This window comes from Camelus ferus, chromosome 27 (assembly GCF_009834535.1).
Source record: "Camelus ferus isolate YT-003-E chromosome 27, BCGSAC_Cfer_1.0, whole genome shotgun sequence".
NCBI lineage: Eukaryota > Metazoa > Chordata > Mammalia > Artiodactyla > Camelidae > Camelus > Camelus ferus.
The window spans coordinates 10,175,349-10,200,049 of record NC_045722.1 but is presented as its reverse complement, the minus strand read 5'-3'; the positions used below and the strand labels follow the sequence as shown (position 1 = coordinate 10,200,049).

Genomic DNA, 24,701 nt, shown 5'->3' with positions numbered 1-24,701 from the left:
AGCACACCTACATCCCTCCAGACACATATAATCCACTCATAAACCCCCACCACACAAAAAACCTTTCAGACACACCCCCCCAATCCCCACAGAAACACACACAGTCATAGACACATACAGACACTTCCCACAAAAACACTCTCAACACATAAACCCACATACCTGTGGACACACACACCTCACCCACAAATCCCTACAGATACCCATAGACACATACCACCACAAGCCCTCTCCATACCCCCCAAACCCTGAACTAGACATGCACAGCCCACACAATGCACATACCCTACATACAGTCCCTCCATAGATACACACACCACACATACACCACACACACACACGTTTTCGACAAAACTGGGTCACTCCAGTCTTATTCACCAAGATGGCCTGTGGACTCCGATTTGAGATTCTTCATGATAAATATAGGCTTCTAAGATCAAACAAATCTAGTGTCACAGATCCTCTGACTTCCTCTTGAGGAGTCATGTGGGTGTCCTCATTGGTCAGTGTGGGGTGACTTCACTGGGACCAGTCAGAGTTTGTCCAGGCCTCTTTAAAGCTGGCTGTTCCCTAAAGCAGACTTCCTCACACCCGGCTGTCCTAACCACCATGACAGATGCCACGGGCCCATGTCAAATGCCTTCCACATACCCAGGACATATGCTGGGGTACCCAGACTGCCCCCACCCAGCTAACCTAGTGCACACACTCCAGGCTCCTGAAGGCTCCAAGGCCCTGGGCAAAGGGGACTCGAGGGAGGGGAGGGGAGGGGCTGTCACAGCAACAAGCAGAGGCAGGATTGTCAGATGCCCACTAACACAACAGCAGATCCCTCTACCCTGGGTCCCTCATCTTTGCTCCCACCAGTTCATGTTCCCAAGAGGGAGAGGAAGGGAGAGATACACAGCAACACTCTGAGGCCATGAAAGATTCATCTCATGTAGTCAGATCCCCTTACACTGCACTCACTGTGACCTGACCTCTGGCCTGGCCTGGCCTGAGGGGCTCTCCGGGGGTGACTGGAGCCAGCCGGGGATAAACATGGCACATTCACTTCACCTGATAAACACCTTCCTCACTCCTCTCCCCACCCAAGTCCCATTAGATGGGAGAAGGTGGCCAAGTATTTCATCCTGTGTTTATCCTGTGCCCAAACTTCACCCAGAACCCACTTTAGCCAAGATCTGGGGGATGGAAAAGGTCAAATATTTTGCTCCACCCTCGAATATTTTAGTATCCTCTTCCCTTCAGAGGTTACAGGGAGATAAGCTCGTCTCCCCCGACTCAAACTCTCAGTCCCCGCACAGTGCCCCTGACAACCCCCTCCCTCATAGACCTTAAGTGCCGCCCAGTCCTCCTGCTGAGGACTGGGACTTAAAGGGGTCTGGGCTCAGAGTGGCAGCTTCCCATCCCTTGACTTCCCGGCTGTCTGTGTGAGGGTCCCTGGGGGCTCCTCTGTACCGCAGTGGCTGGCTCTGGTTCTGGCCTTGGTCAGTCTCTGGGCAAGATCCTTCCAGGGATGTTTCTGGGCTCGTGTCTTCCTCTGGAGCCTGTAGCCACCGAAGCTCCTCTGGCTGCAGGGCCTGGTACCAGGGTGGCGGCCCACCTTCAGGGGCCAGCACAGGGCTGGCAGCCTCCTGATCAGCCCCACAGGCCCCTCTGCCCCCTGGCCTCACCACGGTCCCCGGGAGCTGCAGGAATCGCTTCATTGGACACCAAGTCTTGCTCCAAAATGGGACTGAGCTGACCAGGGAGCCAGGGATGCCTGTCACTGTCACCAGACAGCCCGCCCCGAAACTCAGAAACCAGACACTGGCGGGGAGGGAGGATCTGGTTTCCTCCTCGCTGCTCAGAGACAGGGACTCACCAGGGGGAGGAGGGCAGGGACTGGGGACAAAGCCAACCCCCAATATCCAGGCAGGGGACTAGGAGGGGTTAGGGAGCTGATCCAGACAGAAGTGAGGCTTCCCTCACCTCCACTCTCATGCCACAACTGGACCTCTGCCTCCCAGAACTGCTCTTCCTCAGAAATCTTATACACCCTGTGCTCCCTCTGACCCTAGCCCTCCTGATCCTCACCTGTCTTTCCAGAGCCAGTTCCTTGATTTTTCCCTTCCTATCAGCACTCTCTTATCCCTATTTCCTTCATACCTGGCCTAGGCCCCCCACGTCAACCCCTCCAACTGATCCCTACCCTGCCAGGAGCTGTTGCCTTTATTGGCTGTATTTCAAACCCACTCCACACTCCTCAAATTCTCACCCCTAGCCTTGTCCTTGCAAGCTTCACTAATTGCTTCTCACAGAAAATAAAGACCTTAGATCAAATCCCCCGCAGCTGCCAAACACCTGCATCTATGCTCTCCTCTCCTCCTGCCCTCCTCCCTCAGAGCAGAGCTGGTCCTCCTCAAAACCATGCCAGTCCTCCGACCCAGCTCTTTAAGCCTTCCCTCCCATCACTCAGGGATCTCTGCCTCCTTCAGTTCCTTTCAGCCTCCCCTACACTATTGGCTCCTTCCCATCAGCAGTTAAACTTGCTCTAGTCTCTCCCATCCTATAATAAACAAAGAAAAATAATAACAAAAATAAAATAAATAAATCTTGAACTGAAGTTCTCCTCTGGCAACTCTCTCCCTCTCTTCCCTCTACAATCACACTTCTTGAAAGAAAAATTCCTATTCCCTGTGTTTATTTTTTTAATTCCTATTCCTATTCACTCCTCTATTCACTTCAATCTGGCTTCATATGCTGATTAGAAATTAGGGCTGAGGGGCCATGTTTGCAACTTACATGGTTCAGGCAAAAATATTTATAGCTAGATGGTTAAACAAAGCAAATATGGCACAATGTAAATGTTTGAATCTAGGTGGAGGGTATACATATATTCATTACATTATGTTTAAAATTGTTCATTGTATTATGTTTAAAATTGTTCATAGTAGAATGTGGGGGGTGGGGGGTGGGGGTGGAATCTAGCTTCTCTTCTAACTTTGCCAGAACTGGTCTCCCAGGGCAGGAGGTGGGGGTTGGAGCAGGGAGGGGTTGCCCTGCACTTTGTCAAACCAGTGGTCACAATTTCTTCCCTTATTTGAGTTGAACTCAACGGGCATTGACACTGCTTATATCTTGCTTCTCCTTGAAACTACATTTTATTTTTCCTCCTATCCTTGGCTTACTTTTTCTCAGTTGCCTTGAGACACTCTCCCTGCTCTCTGGTCACCCTTAATGTCCATGTCTTCAGGGTTCACACCCGTGCCCTGTGAACTTATTTTACTGCAGGCTCTCTAAGTTATCTTCACTTCGTTTTGTGGCTTTGATTGACATGTGTATGTGTATATACATACACACTAATAATCTCTCCTGGAATCCAAATCCTAACACCCTAGGACTAGACTTGAATGTACCTCAGAGTTTACAATCTCGGCATGTCAAAAGCTGGGCTCAACATTATTTCCCACAACTTTGCTTGTAATGACTTTATTTCTAGTTACACTGTATGGTACCACCATGTATCTGCTGCAAGAACTAGTAACTGGAGTATTATCCTTATCTTCTCCTGGCCCCTTCCTCTCACCTCCCCTCCCCTCGCAAGTAATCATCAGGTCTGCGGCTTCTACCACTTCAACAGCCCTCAAACCCTCTTAAACTTAGGCCACCATCATGTCCCCCCTCCTCCAATTTCAACATCCCCTCACTTGTCTCCTGCTCAGTCCAGCACATTCCTTCTCCACAATCCAGCCTGGCATCCTTCTAAAATGCTAATCTGCTATTGCCTGTTTAAAACTCTTCCGTGGCCACAGCCACCTCCAACCTTGGCATCTCCTCACCTATATATCTGGTCACTCCTGGGGGCTTGCTCAGAGATTCTGGCCACATTGTACTAACACCTACAAAACCTGTGACCAGGCTCTCCTTCACCTCTTCCTCTGCCTGAAACATACCTCGCTCTCCCCCTCTCCCTTCTCTCCAGGCCCAGGGAACAACTCCTCATCCCTCTGACTGCCCCCACTACACTGAATCGTCACTGACAGAATCTTCCCTGTGTTCCCCTCTAGACAACTAGAGGACGTTCTCAAGAATTGAATCATGCTCACGGCTGCATTTAGTGACTAGGACAAGGACAAGGCCCTTAAAAATGCTTGATTCAGAACTCACGAATAAACGAATTAACGAACGAATGAGCCAAAGGTAAAAGGGAAGAGTGGTAAGCATAGGGGCAAAGTGGGGAGCAGGAGTGTGGGCGCCAGAGTGTAGATGGGGATGAGAACACGGGGACCAGAATGAGGGAAAATGGACTGTAGGAGGGGCCAGGCCTGGGAGGTTCTGAGTATGTATCCAGGACTGTCCTTCCCGGACAGGCCCGCGGCTCAAGCTCGCCGATTCTGGCCCCTCCCCTACGTTCTTTCAGGGTCAATTCGTCACGCGCGGAAAAAGGCGAGGACCCTGTGATCCAAACCTACAAACAGGAGAAATCCTGGGGTTGGTCCTCCAGAAACGGAGCTGGCTAGCCCATCCCCCACCAGCCTCCAATCCCCTTCCCGGGTTCCAGGCCGGCCCCTCCGAGCAGGGTGCTGGCGTGGGGACGAGGGTTGCCAGGGTCGGTGCCCGCTGCGGGAGGGGGCTTCCGGTCTGCGGCTCCGGGGCGGGGCATGGGCTGGGCCGCAGCGGACGGGCCCAGGCGCTGTCCGTGGTACCGGAGCGCGTCTCCCGCTGCGGCGCCGGGTCTAGCCACCCTCTCGGCGGGCTCCCTCACCGCTTGTAGTCGGAGGAGAAGATGCCGCCGCTCGCCGGGTCGTGGCCGTACTCGGGCTCCCCGGGGCCCGCAGAGCCTCCCTTGTCGTCGCTGTAGGCTGGGGCGGCCGACATGAGGCAGCAGAGGAGAGAGCTTCGCTGGAGAGGAGTTGGCGCGGCCCGGATGCGGCTGGGGTCGAGGAAGGGAACGCAGTCCGGGAAGGCGAGGTCGGCGGCGCGGCCCGCGCTCTGCAGAGGCAGCAATCTACTGTGGTGGAGGCAGCGCGCGGATTTATCAATCAGGGCGGAGGGCGTTGAGGTTCTTAAAGGCACCAGCGCCTGCGGAGCGGAAGGCGTGTCCGTGGGGGGAGCGGGAGGGGAGGTGCAGCAGGGTCTAGCCCCGCCCCAATCCCTCGGAAATCAGCCCCCGCCTCAACCCCGTAAGGAAGGTTCCTGACCCTTTAAAGGTCTGGGGGTAGGTGGAAGTTCCTGGACTGATGATGGGACAGCCTTCCAGGATGCCGAACCCACTCCAGAACACCAGGTCTCAGTGGTATGGCTTCTAGGAAGCTCCGCTCATTCCAGACTCAAGCACGGATACTCACCCACGCAATGAAAGAAAAGGTGGGGTGGGGTGGGGGGTTAAGAGAAAAGCTGTGCCACAAGACTGAGACTGAGGGTCCTACAGCAGGAAGGAGGCACTGCACCCTGAGACTGGGTCAGAGACCAAGGTCGGTCCCTCTCCCCACTCCATTTTCTCCTACAAAATCTGGGCCCCTCTGACAGCGTCCTATTTTCTCACCAGGAAGCCAGGGACTTCCCTGGAGATGATGGTATTTAAGGAAGGCTGAGGAGCTTACATACAGCAGGCTGCTGTAGATGTAGATGCAGATGTGGAGAGATGGGGAGAGAATAGCGGGGGCGGTGAACCCTGAATTCAGCTTTGGAAAATAGTTTAATGACCATTCCCGAAGCCCCCATGCCCACCTTGGCATGCCTGAGGTCATGGCTAGTCCATAGTCAAGTCCACATCCACTGACACCTAGGAAGGAAGGAAAAGGGAAGAGGCTGAGTTAGGGTCTGGTATGATTGCCAAAATTCTTGGATCATGTGAGGCCCCCAGTTCATCTCCCAAAGCCCAAGGCACCCCAAGGAAACACGGCCTGGGTCTAGAGGGAAAGTTGTGAGTGGGCTGGAGAAAGGAGTGTGATCTAGTTGAATTAAGGGCAATAGGTTGAAAAGCTGGGGTCTCTTGGCTGGGCTTGGGGGAGGAGGTGAGGAAGACTGGATTCAGAGAGCAAAAGGATCCACAGGGCTGAGTCTTGATCTCCAGAATCAGAATTGGTGGGCCTGGGTGGAGATGGGTGAGGACTGGAAAGGTGGAGCTTTGGTTCTGTACATGGGTTCCACTGGGGAATGGGAATGAGGGTTGACCAGGACCATGGCAGTGCATGGCTGAAGTAGGCTGAAGTAAATAGATATGCCCAGGACCTGTGAGCTGGGATCTTTCTGCAGTGGCCCCAAAAGGGTTTCAGAGTAGAATCTTAATGAGTTAGCAGGCCTAGTTTGCTTCTGGGGGCTTTGGGTCTACCAGAGTAAAGTAGATCTTGAGTTTGAGGAAGGTGACCTTGGGTGGGGAGGGAGGGTATGAATTTTGCAGCAGCAGATTGGTTAGCTGCATTTGTTAACCGGCTCTGGAGGTGGGGTGAGGTCCTGGGTGGGTAGCTGAGCTGTGCTCACCGGGCTAGTGGGACTCTGGTCTTCTTGTAGGGGGTCCAAGCTGAGCAGATGTAGTGCAAAGTGCACACCGTTGCTCCACATTGGGTGATAGGAAGGTGGGTCAGCATCCATGGCTTTATGTACACAGCGCTCTAGCACAGAGTGGTCAATCCCCCTGCATTTACGCAGCATGTGTCCAAAGCCAGTGGGAGCGCAGCACCGGGCACACAGCACCAGGCGCTGCCTCTGTTTAGATACAATACCTTCACAGTAGCCCAAAAATGTGTGCAGCTTGTGGCCACCAGGATTCTTGCCTATGGGGATCACCAGACAAGTGTGAATCAGAGCTGAGCTTAGGTCATGTGACTCCAGCCCTAAGATCTCACACCCCCATCTCCCAGGAGCCCGTAGCCCTGAGCCACATGCGCTGGGTCCCCAAGCACCTGTCTTCAGAGACCTGTACCATCTGCCCTGACCCACAGTCTTCATCCCATGAAGCCCCACCCATTGATGGAGTGGGGCTTGATGGGAAGCCTCTGTTCCAAGACAAGGGCCCTGTTTCAGCCAGAGACACTCACCCTGGAAGTGGATGATCTCTCCTTGGCCACAATACACGCCCACATGGGCTCCGCACCAGCGTCCAGTGGGGGACATCAGCCTCAACAGGAAGAGGTCTCCAAGCTCAGGTTGGCTGCCCTCCAACTCCACAGCCTCGAAGAGCTGACCCAGGAAAACCTCAGATAGGAAGAACTTAATGGTGCTGACTTCCCCAGTTGGAGCCTGGAAGGAGGAATGGACCAGACCGCTGGGTTTTTGCAGGCCAGGATGAAGGAGAACCCAGTTCCTTTCACTGGTCATTGGGTTAGATGGGCCACCTAGGCCTCAGGGAGTGCTGACTGGGGGTTAAGCCTGAGGTGAATGTCTTCACTATCCCACACCTGCCTCCTTGTGCTGAGGAACTTCAGAGGCCTGGACATCATGGATAAATCCTGCCCTGAGCCACCCTTCAGTTTCTAGCAGTTGGGACCTCCTCATCCAACATTTTCTTCTCATCTCAAATTCCAGCCTCTCCATCCTCTTCCCCTCCCCATCCTCTAGAATCCCCCTTCCCCAGTCTTCTCCCATCTTGCCATTCTCTGGAGGCAACACTGGGGACTGCTTATACCTAAGATTAGCAGAAGTCCTAAAGAAAGAGAGAAACCTGGGTGAGATCTAGATCCAGGACAGGCATCTTTTCCCAAGTCTGAGTGACAGAAGACTCCTCCAACAGCCTCAGCTGCCATCATCTATTGAGCAACTGCTCATTTGATGCTTAATATGATCTGACAAGATGGGTACACTATCCCCATTTTCAGGATAAAGAAACCATGGTTCACAGAAGTTATACACTGCCAGAGTAAACACAGCTTAATCTATGCCTGTGTGACTGTTTCTTGTGCCCTTTGTACTAAACATAAGTCACCTCTCTTATCTCCCTTTCCTCTATAAAGTAATGAGAAATGCATTTAGTTCAGATTTCTTCTATCTTTACTGGGAACAGAGGGCTTTGGAGACTTGGGAGGATGGCCTCCTGGGCTGTGCCTGAGCTTTGGTCTCAGAGAAAGCCTGAGAAAGGGGGTAAAAGTAGGGCCCGTTGAACACTGAGCCATCTTGAGCTGGCAGAGGAGCTGGGAGAAGGAAGTGGCCCATTCACTGCTCACCCCTCTCCAGGTCTCTTATCTATTTTGGAAGGGAGGGGATTGACTCCAGCAGATATGACTTGGTGGGAAGGACCCACATACAAATGAGGAGCAGGGATGCCCAAGCCATACTACAGAGTGCCAACCACTGTGTGTGGCTCTCTGTCCCCTGACCCTCTCCTTCCCTCCTGGCCTCAGTCCATAGTATCCTCTACCTATTACTGGGTGAGTCACATTTTCCCAAACTGGGAGCTGTGAAAGACTCAGGGGACCAACTCATCCCAGTCTTCCTGGGGCCTTCCAGGTTTGTAAAACTGGAAACCTCACATCCCAGGAACCCAGCAAAATTTGGACGGCTGGTCACCTTAGGCTCAGTCCTCCTGTCTCCTATCTCTCTCTTTACCTCAGGAGACCACAGGAGGACCTAGTCATGTGAACAGCCATGTGGACTTTGGTCATGCTTTCCTGCAACCTACCAGTAGCCTCTCTTGCTTCCCACTCTCCACATACCCATTGGGCCAAGCAGTGGTTATAGCTGTGGAAGAGGGTGGACTCTCCTGGCTCCTGTTGGGGCAGAAGGACCCCACCTGGAAAAAGATAAGACAAGTTGAGGGCTGCTCTTAGTTACCTGGGATGTGAAGCTCATCTAAGGAGGAACAAAACAAAACAAAAACCCACAACACAGCTGTTACCCCTTGGCTCCTGAGGCGTGAGGATCCAAGCCACAGCCCCTCTCCCCTCTCCCCGCTCAGTCTGTGCACTCTGCTTGAAGGGCTATCCGTCTTTATGCCCATGAGTTTGTGTTGCAATGCAGGATACAGGACTGGGAGACAGAGTCCTGCCTATGCCACTTCTCTATATGCGACATCAAATAAGCCACTTCCTCCCTCTGGGCCTCAACTTCCGCATCTGTCAACTGGGGACAATAAGCGTGGAAGGCTGGGCATCACAGGACCATTGTGAAGCACTGAGAGCTCTTTGTGAGCAAGACAAGGAGAGAGGGGCAGGATTTGTTATCTTCGGTCTGTGCCTGAGCATGCAGAACTGAGCATCAAAGGAGAATGTGTCTTTCTCAGCTCAAAGGAGAAAAACAATGGACCCTTAGAGACTGGCTGCCTCCCTGTGACCCCTGCCCCAGAGCTCTCAGGAAATCACACAGCTGGAAAGGCCCTGGAGAGCAGGGCCCCACCCCTGACTCTCCCTCTGAAACGTTCCCGAGTGGTGATGGGGGTAATGAGGCACTTTGGCCACCGTCAGCTGGGCCCCTGGACTTTGAGTCACAATCTGGATGAGGAGATGCCCCTTTAGATAGGGGATCTAGACCCACACATGGGGTTCCTCCAAAATAATAGTAACATTTATTGCCAGAAACTGTGCTGAAGCCCCATTTAGCCCTAACAATAATGTCATGAAATAGATACTGTTGTTTTTTTTCCCCCACTTTACAGATGAGGGAACTGAGGTTTGGAGAGGTTGCCAAGGTTACAGACTAGTAAGTGGAGGAACCAGGATTAGGCCCAGATGGTCTGGTTCTAATGCCCATGACCTTAATCTCTGTACAGTACTGTTTCTCATGCTGCTGGCACACGAGCTCCCCCTCCCCCAGACGACCCCCCAGCAGGAATTCCTGACCTTACCCTTGGCTTTCACTGAGCCACGCGGCTATTTTCTTTGTAAGAAAGAAAAAGGAACAAGGTCCTGGAGCTGTGAGCAAGAGCTCAGGGGACAGAGCATCCCACTTTCTGGGCACCTGGCCTGACAGTGCCTGTCCACCCCACTGGGCCTCCTTGCTGGGGACATGAGCTCTCTCCCCTCTCACCCTGACCGAGGCTTTCAGGGGAACAATGGTGAGGGTGGTCCTGCAACTGAGTGTGGGGGTGACAGGCAGTCGCTTTGGAGCCCCAGGCTCTGCTCTTCCCCCAAAGATTCCTGGAAGACCTCAACCCAGTGGGGCCCTATCACTGAGCACAGGGCTTGTGGGGCCATTGTGGGGCCTTGGCTTTGTGGCTGCTGTCTGGCCTGAAATTCCCACCCACTTCTGACTCCCTTCAGTCTAACTCTGGACAAAGAATTCCTCTGTGGGAAGCAAGGTTTTGGGGTCACCGCTCCCAGCCAGCCACCTCCAGCCAGAACAAGGTTTAGGCTCTCCAGTGGGGCAGAGCAGGCCTTTCCTTTGAGCCCCCAGCAAACCTTGGGCTGGCGCTTTCTTCCCTTACAAAGCTTTTGGTCACCATCTCCTCTCTTGGCCCAGAGTGATCCCACCTGAATCCTAGCCCCCAGCCCAAGTAGCTCACCTTGCAATAGTCATGCTCTGTACCTTGCTAGGTTCTCTCCTTCTGTGGCCAGAGCAGGGAGGACTAGCTGTCTGCCCCTCAGACACAGGAGCCAAGCAGGACGCCTTGGGGCCCTGTTCTGAACATCACCTCCTGGGCCAATCTGATGGCAGCAGTCCCTCCCTCTGACAGCTCTGGGGGCAGCCAGAGACTGTAAGGCTCGGGTCTGGGGTGGGTAACTGGTGTCCTCACCCACCTCTCTCCCCTCCTCCTGGTGTTCAGCCCCTACCCCGTCCCTGCTTGTGCTGGCACTGCCACTTGGGCCTGCTCTCTGAACCCACTCTTCTCCCATTACTCCAGGGTACCCAAGTGCCCCATACCCACCCTATTGTGGTCAGAGAACAAATTCTGTATGATTTCAATTCCTTTGTATTTATTGAGACTTGTTTTATCAACTAACATATGTCTATATTGATGAATATACTATGTGCACTTGAAAATGTATATTTTGCACATTTAGGGTGTAGTATTCTATAAATATCAGATCAAGGTGGTTGATAATGTTGGTCAGATCGTCTATATCTTTACTGATTTTTTAAAATGTAGTTTTCCTATCAATTAATAGAGGGACATTAAAACTTGCAACTAGGATTGTGAGGTTGTCCACTTTCTGTCTTTAATTATGACAAACTTTGCTTTGTGGATTTTGAAATTCTATTATTAGATATATAAGGATTTTATTATTGTTATTTTTTTCTGATGAATCGATCTTTTATGGTTATGGATGTCACTCCTTATCTCTGCTAATACTTTTTGCTTTGAAGTCTATTTTATCCGATATTATGCTCACTATTTGCAGGTATATCTTTTACCATCCATCTACTTTTGATCTGTCTGTGTCTTTATATGTAAAGTGCATCTCTTGTAGGCAAAATATAGTGGATTCTTCCTTTTTTTGGCAATCTCTGCCTTTAAATTGGACTGTTTAGTCCATAGATGTTTAATGTAATCATTGATATGGTTGGAGTTTGACCTGCTATTTGTTTTTTCCCTTCTGATTTTTGTTTCTTTGTTCTTCCATTCCTGTCTTCTTTTGGCAATATCAATTTTTTTTTAAGAATTTCATTTTATCTACTGATAGCTCTACCTCTCTGTCATATATTTTAGCAGTTTTTCTAGTATTACAATGTAACTACTTAAGTGTTCACAATCTACTTAGGGATAATATTGTACAACTTCACATAAAATGTAGAAGCCTTGTAACCAAATAGGTCCTTTTACTACCATCCCGGCCCCACCCTTTATGCTATATTTGTTATATGTGTCATATCTACACACATTATAAACTCCACAAGATAATATTTTTGCTTTAAACTATCCTGTATTTTAAAGAAAGTAGGAAGAAAAAAATACTCGTTTATATTTACTCAGATATTTACCATTTCTGATCCTCTTCATTCATTCTTGAAGGCCTAAGTTTTTCCCTGGTATCATTTCCCTTTAGCCTGAAGAATTTCCTTCAGTATTTCTTGTGGTGCAGATCTGCTGGTGATGAGTTCTCTTAGATGAATTATTTTATCTGAAAATAACTTTATTTCATCTTCATCCTATTGGGTGTATAATTTTGTATTAACAGTCTTTCTTTCAGTACTTTAAAGATTTTCCCCCACTATCATCTGACCTTTATAGTTTCCAGTGAAAAGTCAAACTCAAATTATTGTTCTCCAGTATTATTGTTCTCCACTGTTTTTCTTTGCCTGCTATTTAGAGGACTGAAATAGTTAAAATCAGAAATGACAGAGGAGACATTAAAACTGATACTAAAGAAATACAAAGGATCATAAGAGACTACCATGAACAATTATACATCAACAAATTGGACAATCCAGAACAAATGGATACAATCTTAAAAAGCATATAACCTTCCAAGACTTAATCATGAAGCAAAAGAAAATCTGAATGGATTGATTACTAGTAAGGAGATAAGGAGACTGAATCAGTAATCAAAAATCTCCCAACAAACAAAAGTCCAGGACCAGACGGCTTCACAGGTGGATTCTACCATTCAAAGAAGAATACCAATTCTTCTCAAACTCTTCCAAAACATAAAAGAAGGAATGCTTCCAAACTCATTTTATAAAGCCAGCACTACACTGATACCAAAAACAGACAAGGATACCACAAGAAAATAAAATTACAGGCCAATATCCCTGATGAACATTGATGCAAAAATCCTCAACAAAATATTAGCAAACAAAATTCAACAATACATTAAAAAATCATACACCATGATCAAGTGGGATTTATTCCATGGATGCAAGGATGGTTCAACATCCACACGTGACACACCACTTTAACAAACTGAGAATAAAAATCATATGATCATCTTAATAGATGCAGAAAAAGCATTTGACAAAATTCAATATCCATTTATGATAAAAACTCTCAACAAAGTGCATATAGAGGAAATGTACCTTAACATAATAAGTCCATATATGACAATCTCAGAGCTAACATTATACTCAACGATAAAAAGCTGGAAGCATTCTCTCTAAGATCAGGAACAAGACAAGTATATCCTCTCTTGCCACTTTTATTCAACAGAGTATCAGAAGTCTTAGCCAGAGCAACTAGGCAAGAAAAAGAAATACAAGGCATCCAAATTGGAAAGGAAGAAGTAAAACAGTCACTATTTGCAGATGACATTATATATAGAAAACACTAATGACTCCACCAAAAAACTGCTAGAGCTAATAAATGAATTCAGTAAAGTTGTAGGAAATACATATATAAGTTGCATTTCTACAAATTAACAACCAACTATGAGAAAGAGAAATTAAGAAAACAATACTATTTACAATTGCATCAGAAGGAATAAAATATGTAGGAATAAATTTAACCAAGAAGATGAAAGACCTTTACACTGAAAACTATAAGACATTGATGAAAGAATTCGAAGAAGGCAAAATAAATGAAAAGATATACTGTACTCATAGACTGGAAGAATTTATATTGTTAAAGTGTCCAAAGCCACCTACAAATTCAATGCAATCCCTATCAAGATTCCAATGGTATTTTTCATAGAAACAGAACAAACAATACTAAAACGTGTATGGAATCACAAAAGACCCTGAATAGCCAAAGCAATCTTGAGAAAGAAGAACAAAACTGGAGGCATCATGCTCCCTGATTTAAAACTATATTACCAAACTATAGTATTTAAAACAGTATAGTATTGGCATACAAACAGACATTCAATGGAACAGCATAGAGAACCCAGAAGTAAACCTATGGTCAATTAATTTATGGTAAAGGAATGAAAATATACAATCTGGAAAAGATAGTCTCTTCAATAAATAGTGTTGGGAAAACTGGACAACCACATGCAAAAAAATGAAACTAGACTATTTTACAGTATATATAAAAATTAACTCAAAATGGAATAAACACTGAATGTAAGACCTGTAACCATAAAATTCCTAGAAGAAAACAACAGGCAGTAAATCTCCATGATGTTGGTCTTGGTGACAATTTTTTGGATTTGACTACAAAAGCAAAGGCAACAAAAGCAAAACAAATAGGTAGGACTACATCAAACTAAAACACTTCCACACAGCAAAATAAATCATCAACAAAATGAAAAGACAACCTACTGAATGGGAGAAGATATCTGCAAATCATATATCTGATAAAGGGTTAATATCCAAAATATATAAAGAACTCATACAATTCAATAGCAAAAATATCCAATTAAAAACTGAGCAGAGAATCTGAATAGACATTTTTCCAAAGAAGACATACAGATGACCAATAGACACATGAAAAGATGTTCAACATGCCTAATCATCAGGAAAATACAAATCAAAACCACAGTAAGATATCACCTCACTGGAATGGTTATCAAAAAGACAAGAGACAAGTGTTGGCAAGGCTGTGGAGAAAAGGAACACTTTTTAACTTTCAGTAGCATTGTAAATTGCTGCAGCCACTATGAAAAACAGTATGGAGATTCCTCAAAAAATTAAAAATAGAACTACCATATGATCCAGCAATTCCACTTCTGGGTATTTATTTAAAGGAAACAAAAACACTAATTTGAAAAGATACGTACACCCCAATGATGCAATAGCTAAGACATGGAAACAACCTAAATCTTCACAACAGATGAATGGATAAAAAAGATGTGATACATATATATATAGATATAGATATAGATATAGATATAGATATAAACAATGGAATACTATTCAGCCATAAAAAGAATGAAATTTTGCCATTTGCAATAAGATGAATCAACCTTGAGGGTATTATGCCAAGTGAAATAAGTCAGACAGAGAAAGACAAACTCTGTACAATCTCACTTATATATGGAGTCTAAAAAACAAAACAAACAACAACAAAAACTAAGTTAATAGATACAGAGGACAAACTGGTGGTTGCTGGGATTGGCGTGGGGAGCAAAATGGGTGAAGAGGGTCAAAAATTACAAACTTTCAGCTATAAACAAAGCATGGGGATGGAATGGCCAGTCCAACATGGTGACTAGAACTAATGATACTATGTTGCATATCTGAGATTTGCTAAGAGAGTAGTTCTTAAAAATCCTCATCACAAGGAAAAAATTGTAACCATGTATGGTAACGGATGTTGACTAGACTTATTGTGGTGATCATTTCACAGTGTATACAAATATCGTATCATTATGTTGTACAGCTGAAACTAATATAATGTCAATTATACTATAAACAAAAACAAAACCAAACAAAAACCCTGGTGACCATTTCAGGCAGCAGTGGAGATGGTACCTCAAGCGAAGTTTCTGATCAACAGTCTTTGAAACAGGTATGCTTATATGTTGCAGTTTTATGTTCTATGATAAAAATCATTTATCTCCCTGTTTTATAAGTGAATGATCATCTAGTTATGCAAAGTTCCACATAAGTTTTCCTTCCAGAGGAAAATGACTTAATTAGAATAATCAGATATTCTAAATCTCCTCTCCCTTCTATTAACATTCATTTATATTCTAGAAATTTTATGCCTCTCTTGACAAACTGCTAAACTCAAATCAATTTCTCAAAACAAAATCCCCTCTAAATATTATAAACCTTGAGCTTATTGGCCTAAAAATGCTGGAGGCTAAAACTTACACTTTGGTGGACAAACCATCTCCTCTCTTGGGCCCTGGTTTGAGTGGGCAGACTGACATCCATGAGCCACACATATTGTGTATCACCAACTCCCTGCTGGAGATAATGGGGTTCTATAAAGTATTATGTAAATATTATAAGTGGAGAGCAATAATGAAATACAGCTGACCCTTGAACAAAATGGGTTTGAACTGTGGAGGTCCACTCATGCAGATTTTTTTTTCAATAAATAGGAACAATCCACAGTTGGTTGAATCTGTGGATGTGGAACCCCAGATGTGGAGGGCCAACTGTAAGGTTATACATGGAATTTTGACTATGTGGAGGGTCAATGTCACTAACCCCTACGTGTTCAAGCATCAACTGTAGTATTAAATGAATAAATAAGTGTACAAAATTGTTCACATATAGAATGAACAAGTGAACCTTAAAGTAGTCGTTTAATTTAATGAAGTTGTGGGTAGAAAATTTCTAATTCCTATTCTAATATCCTAATGCTAACTTAGTAACAAAAGAGCATTATTTTACACAAAAAGAAAACTCTAGGAAAAAGTGGAGCTTCATAGGAAGATGAGGAAAAAAACCTGTATTATGTTGAGGATAAGGAAGACAAAAGACTTACTGAGAACTCCACTAGAAAAATGAGTTACTTAGAACTCAGCTTCTTCTAAACAGATTCAAATTCCAACTTTCTCATCCAAAGAGACTCCCTACATAGTAAATACCATACAAAGGTAAAGCTGCAGAACACATAGTCCACATTCTGAATTTTATGGTCAGAATGACTCAAAGCCTCATAAATAAGCTTCATTTCATAATCTTCCACAAAATTGTCACTCACATTCAGGTGGGTCAAGTTCTTGTTGCTTGGGAAAACAGTGACCAGATCACAGCAGCTATTCTCCAATGACAGAAAAGCAGCCTCGAGGGTGAAGACAGACACATGAGAAGCATTGGTGTCAGGCACTGTATTCCCTGTACCTTGTGCATACCTAACTTTCTCATGGTCTATCGTCATTACCCCTCCTTTATTTCTCCCCAGGTCTCTTAGGTCTCATGCTGAATGATAATCCAGGTCCTGTATGTCTTAATCAGCTCAGGCTGCTACAACAAAACACTACAGACTAGGTGGCTTAAGTAACAGAAGTTTCTTTCCTGCAGTTCGAGGCTGGAAGCCTGAGATCAGCGTGCCAGCGTGGTGGAGGTCTGCCAGGGCCCTCCTCCTGGCTTTTAGATGAGTGTCTCCTTGCCGTTTCCTAACATTAGGGGGGAGAGAGCAGAAATCTTTGGTTTCTTGTCTTATAAGGGCACTAATCCCATCATGAGGGCCCCACTTTCATGATCCCATCCAAACTCAATCATCTCCCAACATTATCTCCAAATACCATCACAGTGGGGGTTATGGCTTCATATATAAATTGGGGGGGGGGCACAATTCAGCCTATAGCATTGTACCTATTCTGGAGTATCTCTTCTTATAACAGTAGCTGATAGTAGTAATAAGTGTAATTTAAGAGATTTTATGTACCAGCACTGTGTCGTGTGCTTATATGGATAGTTCCACATAGTCCTTATTACATAGATAAGGGAACCGAGTCTAGTTCATTAATGAGACTAAGGTTACAGATGGTAAGCTGTTGCAGAGTTAGGGTTTGAGCTCAGGCAGTCTGACTGTAAGTCCCACATTCCTAATTCCCTCCCTATACTGCCTCAACCAGAGGAAAAATCATTTTGAAATCTGATGAAATGAGTTCAGGAATTTATTGTTTTTGTTGTCACATTTTTACAGACTAGGTAGAGAAGGGCTCCAAATATTAAAGTAGTTCTTTTGATAACTACTCATAAGAAAATTAACCAGACAGACAAAAAAAATGTTGACATAGAAAGAGCTGAAAGCAAAGAAAAACTTTGGAAGGTGTACAAATACCAGTTTGAAAGGGATAACCCCTTGAGTGCAATTCAGATGAGACACGCCTTGTAGAAAGCACCAGAAGTGATGACCTATCAAACTGGCTAACAAGGGAAAAATGAGTGATGACTTACCATTCCTTGGCCCTAGTAAGGGTCTAGGGAAGTAGCACTGTCAAATACTGCTGGTAAATATATAGTGGCACTCTTCCTGGAGAGGAAATTTGGAAATATGGATTTAAAACTTCAAATAATGTACTCTCTTGAACAAATAACTTTGTGAACAAATAATTTAAATATAAGAATTTAGCTTAAGGAAGTCAAGATGTACACAAAATTCTATGTATATAGATAGTCATTATATTACCTCAAAAATAGATTTATATATATTCTAGTTATTAAAAATGTACTAACAGTTAAAAACGTTCAGAAGACACAGAGATGTCTAAAGAAATAAAAACAAAGGACTTTGGATATTACCTCTCAGATTTAACCACTATTGTAACTGGTCTCCCTTCTCCCCTCAGTCATATGTATGCATGTATCTAATTTATAGTTTTATAACTCATTGCTTTGTAACCTGCTTTTTTCCCCATATTCGTCTTGCCTAGTTATTGATGACAAAAATACAGATTCACATCATTTTTAATGAATGCCTAGTATTTCTTGCATGAATAGACCACAGCTTAATCAATTAACTCTTGATTGACATTTAGTTGTTTTTAATGGTGAGAATTGGAAAGCAGTGATATAGAATTGTCTTTTGTTATATTTGGGAGGTAGAAAAAACAGTTGATTTTTTTCATCTCACCCTCTTTAGACCTCGTTAAAATAATACTTAAGAAAAAAAAAGAGACATAAAAATCTAAATAAAAGAATAGGAAAAGAACCATCAGTGGATCAGAGATTTCAAAAAAATTCTGGAAGATAGAAAGTTGATGAAGGAACAATAAATGATGGGTGAAAGATACAGCCAAGCAAGAAACCAATTCACTCTACAGAACACTAGATGGATGCAGAACCAGGAAATACCATGGCCCACTGAGTATAGGAGAGCGATATAGGGCAGGATTCACACATGAAATAGTTGTCCCTCCCTCCTACCAGCATTTAGCATACCTTACAGCTAAGTATCTACCACAGGGTGAGGGTGTGATGGAGAAATGGAGAACACTCAGAACTTCCCAACACGTACATACGCATGAAACACTGAAAAGCTATTCTCTAAATAAATTTGTTGCCCCCACAGAAAATACCCAGCATTCTTCCACTCAGAGTAAAATATCAGTATTCATGTCCCATCATCTTAGCCAAATGACGTCTCACTCAGGTACAGAGAGCACATAGCCACTATCACCTCAATCTTAAATAGGTTCTTGTCTAAGGAAGTCTGGTTAATGCGGGTGCACAACACACACTAAAGGGGAGGGAGGATGCCCAAATAGGCAAAGAAAAATTTTATGTTTAAATTTTTCTCATCTTGCCATAAAATAGAGATTTTATTTCATCACTACAAAGTCCCTTCCCGGGACACTTGAAATATTTAAGGAACATACTCTTTACCAGTGGAAAGTCAAACCCATGATGCCATGCAAAGGGCCTTGTGATTTCTTAGAATAAAATTGCAGCTATAAGCGGAACTGTTTTTATCAAGGTAAACAAATCATAAACATGATGTGAGGGGCTGGCTGTACATTTAAACCTTGGTGTCATGAATCAGTAGATGTAATCTTTTTTAAACAAATTTTTTGGGGTTTTGTTTGTTTTTGTTTTCCAGGGTGGAGGTAATTAGGTTTGTTTGCTTGTTTAATGGAGGTACTGGGGATTAAACCTAGGACCTTGTGCATGCTAGGCATGCACTCTACAACTGAGCTATACCCTCCCCCCAGTAGATGTAATCTTAGCAAGGTTATGCAGAAGAGAGAGGTAGAAGACACACATCAAAGTTCAATGAACTTTGAAGGACGTACTTTAGACATAGAAATAGACAGGGAACAAGTGGCTGTGAGGAAATTTATTATCAATAAATTGTCAACTATGGGACAAGACAGCAGGATGAATTCGCGTGGAAATGAAGTCTCCCTTTTCAAACATACTAAAATGTTACCTGTAATACTTTAAGAGAAACCTAAACTCATAGTTGAGCCTGAAAGCAACAGGTTTTAAATTTATTTTAAAAGTATATACATATAATATATATAGCAGATTCTCTCTCTATAAATATATCCTGATTGCTTCTAATATATATATAACCAAACCAAACTTGGGTCCCCTTATCTGCATGCAGTAAAGCCAATCTACTACACTGGACTGTGGTAAAGGATCAGCTCATGGACATTCTTCTGACTGGCTGGTTGGCGGTGAGGTAATTGGGAGTCAACATCAACCTTTTGGTTCCAACCCATCTGGGGTCAACATACTTGTGGACAGCATACAGTTAATTTCTTCCATCTTGTGGGGGTTTCAGTATCTGCAAAACAGCTTGAAGGGTTTGGCTCAGAATATTTTCTATAGCCCTTGAGGGAAAATCCAAAAGTCCTAGACTTTGTTTAATGACTAGACTATTATTATTTTGTCTTTCTTGACTGTTTTCCTTTGCTTCTACATTTTCTCACTGGTCTAATTTCTCTGATTAAATTTATTCTTTGGAACTTGGGAAAGGCATAGGAGGCTAACGTTTTTCTACAAAAAAAAGGCAGGTGGTGTATATTGCAGGGTGGGGGTGGGGGTCTGTCCTGGGAAGGCCCCATAGAACCCTGCTCAGTTACATATATATATATTCGCCTCTATTTTATACATATATATTGAGAGAGAGAGAGAGAATATTCAGGTGTCCTAAATAAAAAGCCTGCAACAATGGGACTTGAAGCCCCATGATCCACAAAGTAACGCAACCAAATACCTGCTGTAGGGACTGGATTTTAATACCTGGGGCACAGGCTTGTGCCAGCAGGAAAGCTGAAACTGAGGCAAGAGCCAGGAAAGGGCAGCCCCTTCCGTGAACTAAAACAATAAAAACTTCAGAAAAGGATTGGCAGATTTAGCAAATAAAAATACAGGACACCCGGTTAAATTTGAATTTCAGATAAATGGCAAATATTTGAGATGTACATACTAAACAACTATGCATTATTTATTTGAAGTTCAAATGTAACTGAGCATCCTGTATTGTATCTGGTAACCCTATCCCAGAATGAAGTGAGGGGTCAAGTCAGGCATATATTTTAGGGGATGATGGTTCCAGAGAGAGTAGCAAATACAAAGGCTGTGAGGTAAGAACACAGTTGACATGTTTGAGGAATAAGAAAGCCAGAGACTGGCTCAAGTGTTGACAGCAAGAGGCATAGTGGTAGGAGATGGACTAGAAAGGCCATCTGGGGCAGAGATCTCATAGGGCCCCACAAGACCATGGTCGGGATTTAGGATTTTCTTTCAAAGTATGATGAAAAGTCATTGAGCACTTTGTCATGGGAGAGTGACTGGTGATTTAAGAGGATTACTCTGGCTTCTGTGTGGAATAGAGGGACAAGGGAAGGAGTCTAGTAAGGATGCTCAGCCAGCAATCCAGGCAAAGATGCTGATGGCTAGGACCGTGTTAGTAATTGTACTGGGGGAAAAAAGTGATCAGATACAGTATATATTTTAAAGGTAGAACTCATTTGCTAATAGGTTGGATAAAGAATATTTTTGAAAAAGAGGCATCAAAGATGACTCCAAGATTTCTGATCTCAGCGACTGGGTGACTGCTGGTACCCTAATAAGATGAGGAATACTATGGGAAGAACAGGTTTGAGGGTGGCAGAAGTCAAGAGCTTAGTTTTAGACATGTTAAGTTTGAGATACATATTATACATCAAATTGGAGATATGAAGTTAATGTTTGGAAGTGTAAGTGTAGAGTTCAGAGGAACTGTCAAGACTAAAGAGACAATTTGTAGCGCATCAAAATAGAGATGATTAAAGTCACTGTACTAGAGGAAACCAACTAGAACATCAGTGTAGACAGGAAAGAGGGTCATATCCTGGAGTTTTCTAACATAAGAGCTTGGGAGGAAAAGGAGAAGACAGCAAAGAAAACTGAGAAAGGGCAGCCAGCAAGGTAGGAGAAAAACCAGGAGAGTGTGCTGTCCTGGAAACAAATGAAGAGAATATCAAGTAGGGAGAGATGAGCTGATTGAAATGCTGTTCGGGGAAGGAATAGGATGAGGCCCATGGACTGTCTGTGGCAGTTTTTCAATATCAAGGGATTCTAGGAGACATAACAAGAATGGTTTGCTGTGGTGGGGATGAAAGTCAGATTGGAGTGGGTTAAAGACAGTAGAAGATGAGAAAATAAAGACAATGAATCTATAATTTCAAGGCGTATTGCTGTAAATGAAAGCAGAGAAATGGAGTAGGGGCTGCAATAGAATATTAGGGAGGGATATTTTCGTAAATGACAGCAGTTATTAAAATCTATCTGTAAACTAAAGGGAATCATCCAGTAGAGGGAAAAATTGGCAATTCAGAAAAGAGACGAAGAATGGCAGGATCATAGTCCTTGAGTGGTTGAGAGGAGATGGAGTCTAGTTCACAGATGGAGGGACTGGGTGTAAATAAGAGCCCAGACTGACCCATGCTAATGGGAGGGAAATTATGTGGGACAGATTCAGGAAGGTGGGCAGATGGGGGCAGGGGGAGGACTGAGAGTGTGGGATTATCTCCTGATTGCTTCTATTTTATCAATAAGAAATTGAGAAGGCCGGGGAGAGTTCTGGAGAAAGAGAGGAAGTGTGAAATGTTCTCCGGGAAAATCAGAGAGTAGTTGCTAGAAAAAAAATATTGCATTATCTTCAAGAGAAATCACATCTTTATAGTACTGAATCCTCATGTTCAAGGTCTTGATGCGCCTTTCCTTCATGTAAGCCTTCCTTTTTGTTTTTCAGAACTTTCAACAAGTTTTCCTCATACAACACTCTGTCCCTTCAAATGTGGAAACAATGCCTGGGTGATGGCTTTTTCAAAGCTAGGTGATATGGAGGGTATGGAGTTAAAAAAAAAAAAGCCAGATTTTTATCTTCAGGGGTCATAGCATCTGTGAGTCTAGGTGTGTCCATCTATATGGACAGTTGGAAAGGAATGGAATGCAAGGGGCTGACTAGTTACTATGGGAGTTAATAGCAGGCAACAGCCAATCAAGAAGAGGAAGAAAAAGATACCAGGTCACTTCATCAGCAGCACCTATGCTCCTGCAGTTCTGCTCACTTCCCTGGCACTGGAGGGCACTCATGTGCAGCTGTTGGAGTCACAGGGAAGTGCTGACTGGTTAGCAATTCCGCTTGTTTCATTTGGCTGTTCCACTTGAGACTTTTCTTGATGTCTCCTTTTCCTTTTAGAGATGTATCTAAAAGGAGCTAGCTGGGTGTTTAGAGCATCAAGCTTACCAAATGAGCCTGATCTTCGTTTTGTTTTGTTTTTTTCCCTTGTGCTATTTTTTTGGTCAGGTTTTGCTATTAGGGGAATGCTAATAGTATAAAATAATTTGAACAACTCTCCTCCCCCAACTCATATCATAGCACAGTTTTCCAAGAAAAAAATTCAACAAGAAAAATTATGCAGCTTGAAAGCAGCATTCCAGGTTTAAGGGACAGACAGCATGAGCAGACACCCCAGGATGAAAAAACACAGGATATGCTCAGAGGTTAGGATTTAAGACTTTTCTTAAGAAAACTGGAATAAGTAACACAAAGTAAGTTTGGCTCAAGTTTCTAATTAATCTTCAAAGCACAACCCCACTGTGAAACACTTCAGTCTACTCATTTTATATAAAGAGCAGACACCAAACTCTTCAGCCTACATTCAAGATCCCTCCTGCTTTAACCTAACTTATTTTACATGTCAACCTGTGCTTCCCGATGTGTGATGTCTGTCTAGCATGCTGTCTATGATGGCACATCTAAATCCTACCCACCTATCAGGGGTATAACCCAAATGTCCATGAAAACTTCTGAGATCCTACTGAACTATGTTTGAATTCACTTGTAGTACAGCCATTCATGGTCAATATTTGGGGGGGAGGGTATAGCTCAGTGGTAGAGGGCCTGCCTTAGCATACATGAGGTCCTGGGTTCAATCTCTAGTACCTCTATTTAGAAAAAAAAAAAAGTGTGTGTGTGTGTAAACTATTCCCCCCCAAAACAAAAAAAGATTTTTTTTAAAAAAAGGTAAACTATTGTCAGTGGTGTTTGGCTTGCCTACTTCTCAAGCTCTTTGATAGCTATCCCGTTGGAGGGTTTCACACACACACACACACACACACACTCATGTCCTTCCCCGACATTAGAATGTGTTTCATCTGTAAATAGTGTCACTGCAGATGTAAGTAGTTAAGATCAGGTCATAATGGAGTAGGGTGGGCCCTTTAAGATGACTGGGATTCTTCCAACAGAAGAGATACAGACAGAACACCCTATGAGAACAGAGTTAAGAGGCTGGCGTGGTGCAGCTACAAGCCAAAAAAGGCCAAGGATCGCTGGGCACCACAGAAACTAGGAAGAGGCAATAAGGGGTTTTACCTAGAGTTTCAGAGGAAGCATGATGCTGCTGACTCCTTTATTTCGGACGTCCAGCCTCCAGAACTGTGAGGGATTAAATATCCGTTGTTTCAAGCCATGCAATTTGTTACTTCGTTATGACAGCCCTAGGACACTAAGACAACAGTAATTTTAATTCTATCTTCCCAGGCCCGAAAGTGCCACATCCACAGTCTAGCTCAAGACTACGTAGGGGCTCAATCGCAACCATGGTAAGGGAAGTACTGAGCTTCCAACAGTCCTAGCAGTCAGCCGCTTATGAGCTACTACTGTGAGACGTACCGCCAATGCTCAGCAAACGGTAACTATTATTACGGCAAGATATGGGACTACACAGGTAAACGACAGACAGTAAGAAACTAAGTACAGAACGGGGCAGGTGGAGCAAAGCAAAAAACAAGGGCAGCTGGCGGTAGGGAGCATTAATTTCCCAGAGGACATCCGTGGGAGAAGGGGGTTGTTGTCTGAGGAGATGGAGTCTCCAAGCCGCCCTCCCAAGACCCGCTGAACGGCTCCGGGGCCTCTGACCGCGGTCGTGGACCCAGAAACGACAACCCCCAGTCCAGGTGTTCCTTCGGCCGACCCCACCGGGCAGTTGGCATCCCTCCACGGAACGGTCGGCCGCCTAACCCTAATCGTGCATACGAGCGGCGCCTCGTCGCGGCCCAGGACC

General features: G+C 44.5%; 2 protein-coding genes across 3 annotated transcripts in view; both read right to left on the bottom strand.

Moving 5' to 3' along the window:
- AP3B2 (adaptor related protein complex 3 subunit beta 2) overlaps positions 1 to 5,078 on the bottom strand; it is a 31,490-nt gene extending 26,412 nt beyond the window's left edge. Inside the window, exon 1 of the mRNA XM_032469423.1 lies at positions 4,751 to 5,078. Within this exon, the coding sequence (XP_032325314.1) occupies positions 4,751 to 4,863 (113 nt within the window). The 5' untranslated portion in view covers positions 4,864 to 5,078. The remainder of the gene's footprint in view (positions 1 to 4,750) is intronic.
- An 899-nt stretch (positions 5,079 to 5,977) lies between these two features.
- Positions 5,978 to 24,647, bottom strand: LOC116660291. Of its 2 annotated transcripts, none has more exons than XM_032469430.1 (7): positions 24,011 to 24,647; positions 17,593 to 17,668; positions 16,391 to 16,805; positions 11,839 to 12,006; positions 8,603 to 8,713; positions 7,026 to 7,227; positions 5,978 to 6,761 (listed from the first exon to the last, which is right to left on the bottom strand). In XM_032469430.1, exons 4-7 carry the CDS (start codon positions 11,839 to 11,841, stop codon positions 6,400 to 6,402), a joined length of 678 nt encoding a protein of 225 aa, XP_032325321.1. In that variant the 5' UTR covers positions 11,842 to 12,006; positions 16,391 to 16,805; positions 17,593 to 17,668; positions 24,011 to 24,647; the 3' UTR covers positions 5,978 to 6,399. The 2 variants fall into 2 exon arrangements, with proteins under 2 accessions (XP_032325321.1, XP_032325322.1); XM_032469431.1 differs by having other exon boundaries at positions 8,637 to 8,713.
- Between the last annotated feature and the right edge of the window lie 54 nt (positions 24,648 to 24,701).

What these genes read in the sequence shown, in the direction of transcription:
- LOC116660291 (XM_032469430.1), bottom strand. An exon ending in GGAAGCAAGAGAGGCTACTG is followed by an intron (nt 7,228 to 8,602) that starts GTAGGTTGCAGG and finishes TCCTCCTTCCAG; the next exon opens with GCTCCAACTGGGGAAGTCAG. An exon ending in AGAGATCATCCACTTCCAGG is followed by an intron (nt 6,762 to 7,025) that starts GTGAGTGTCTCT and finishes TGATCCCCATAG; the next exon opens with GCAAGAATCCTGGTGGCCAC.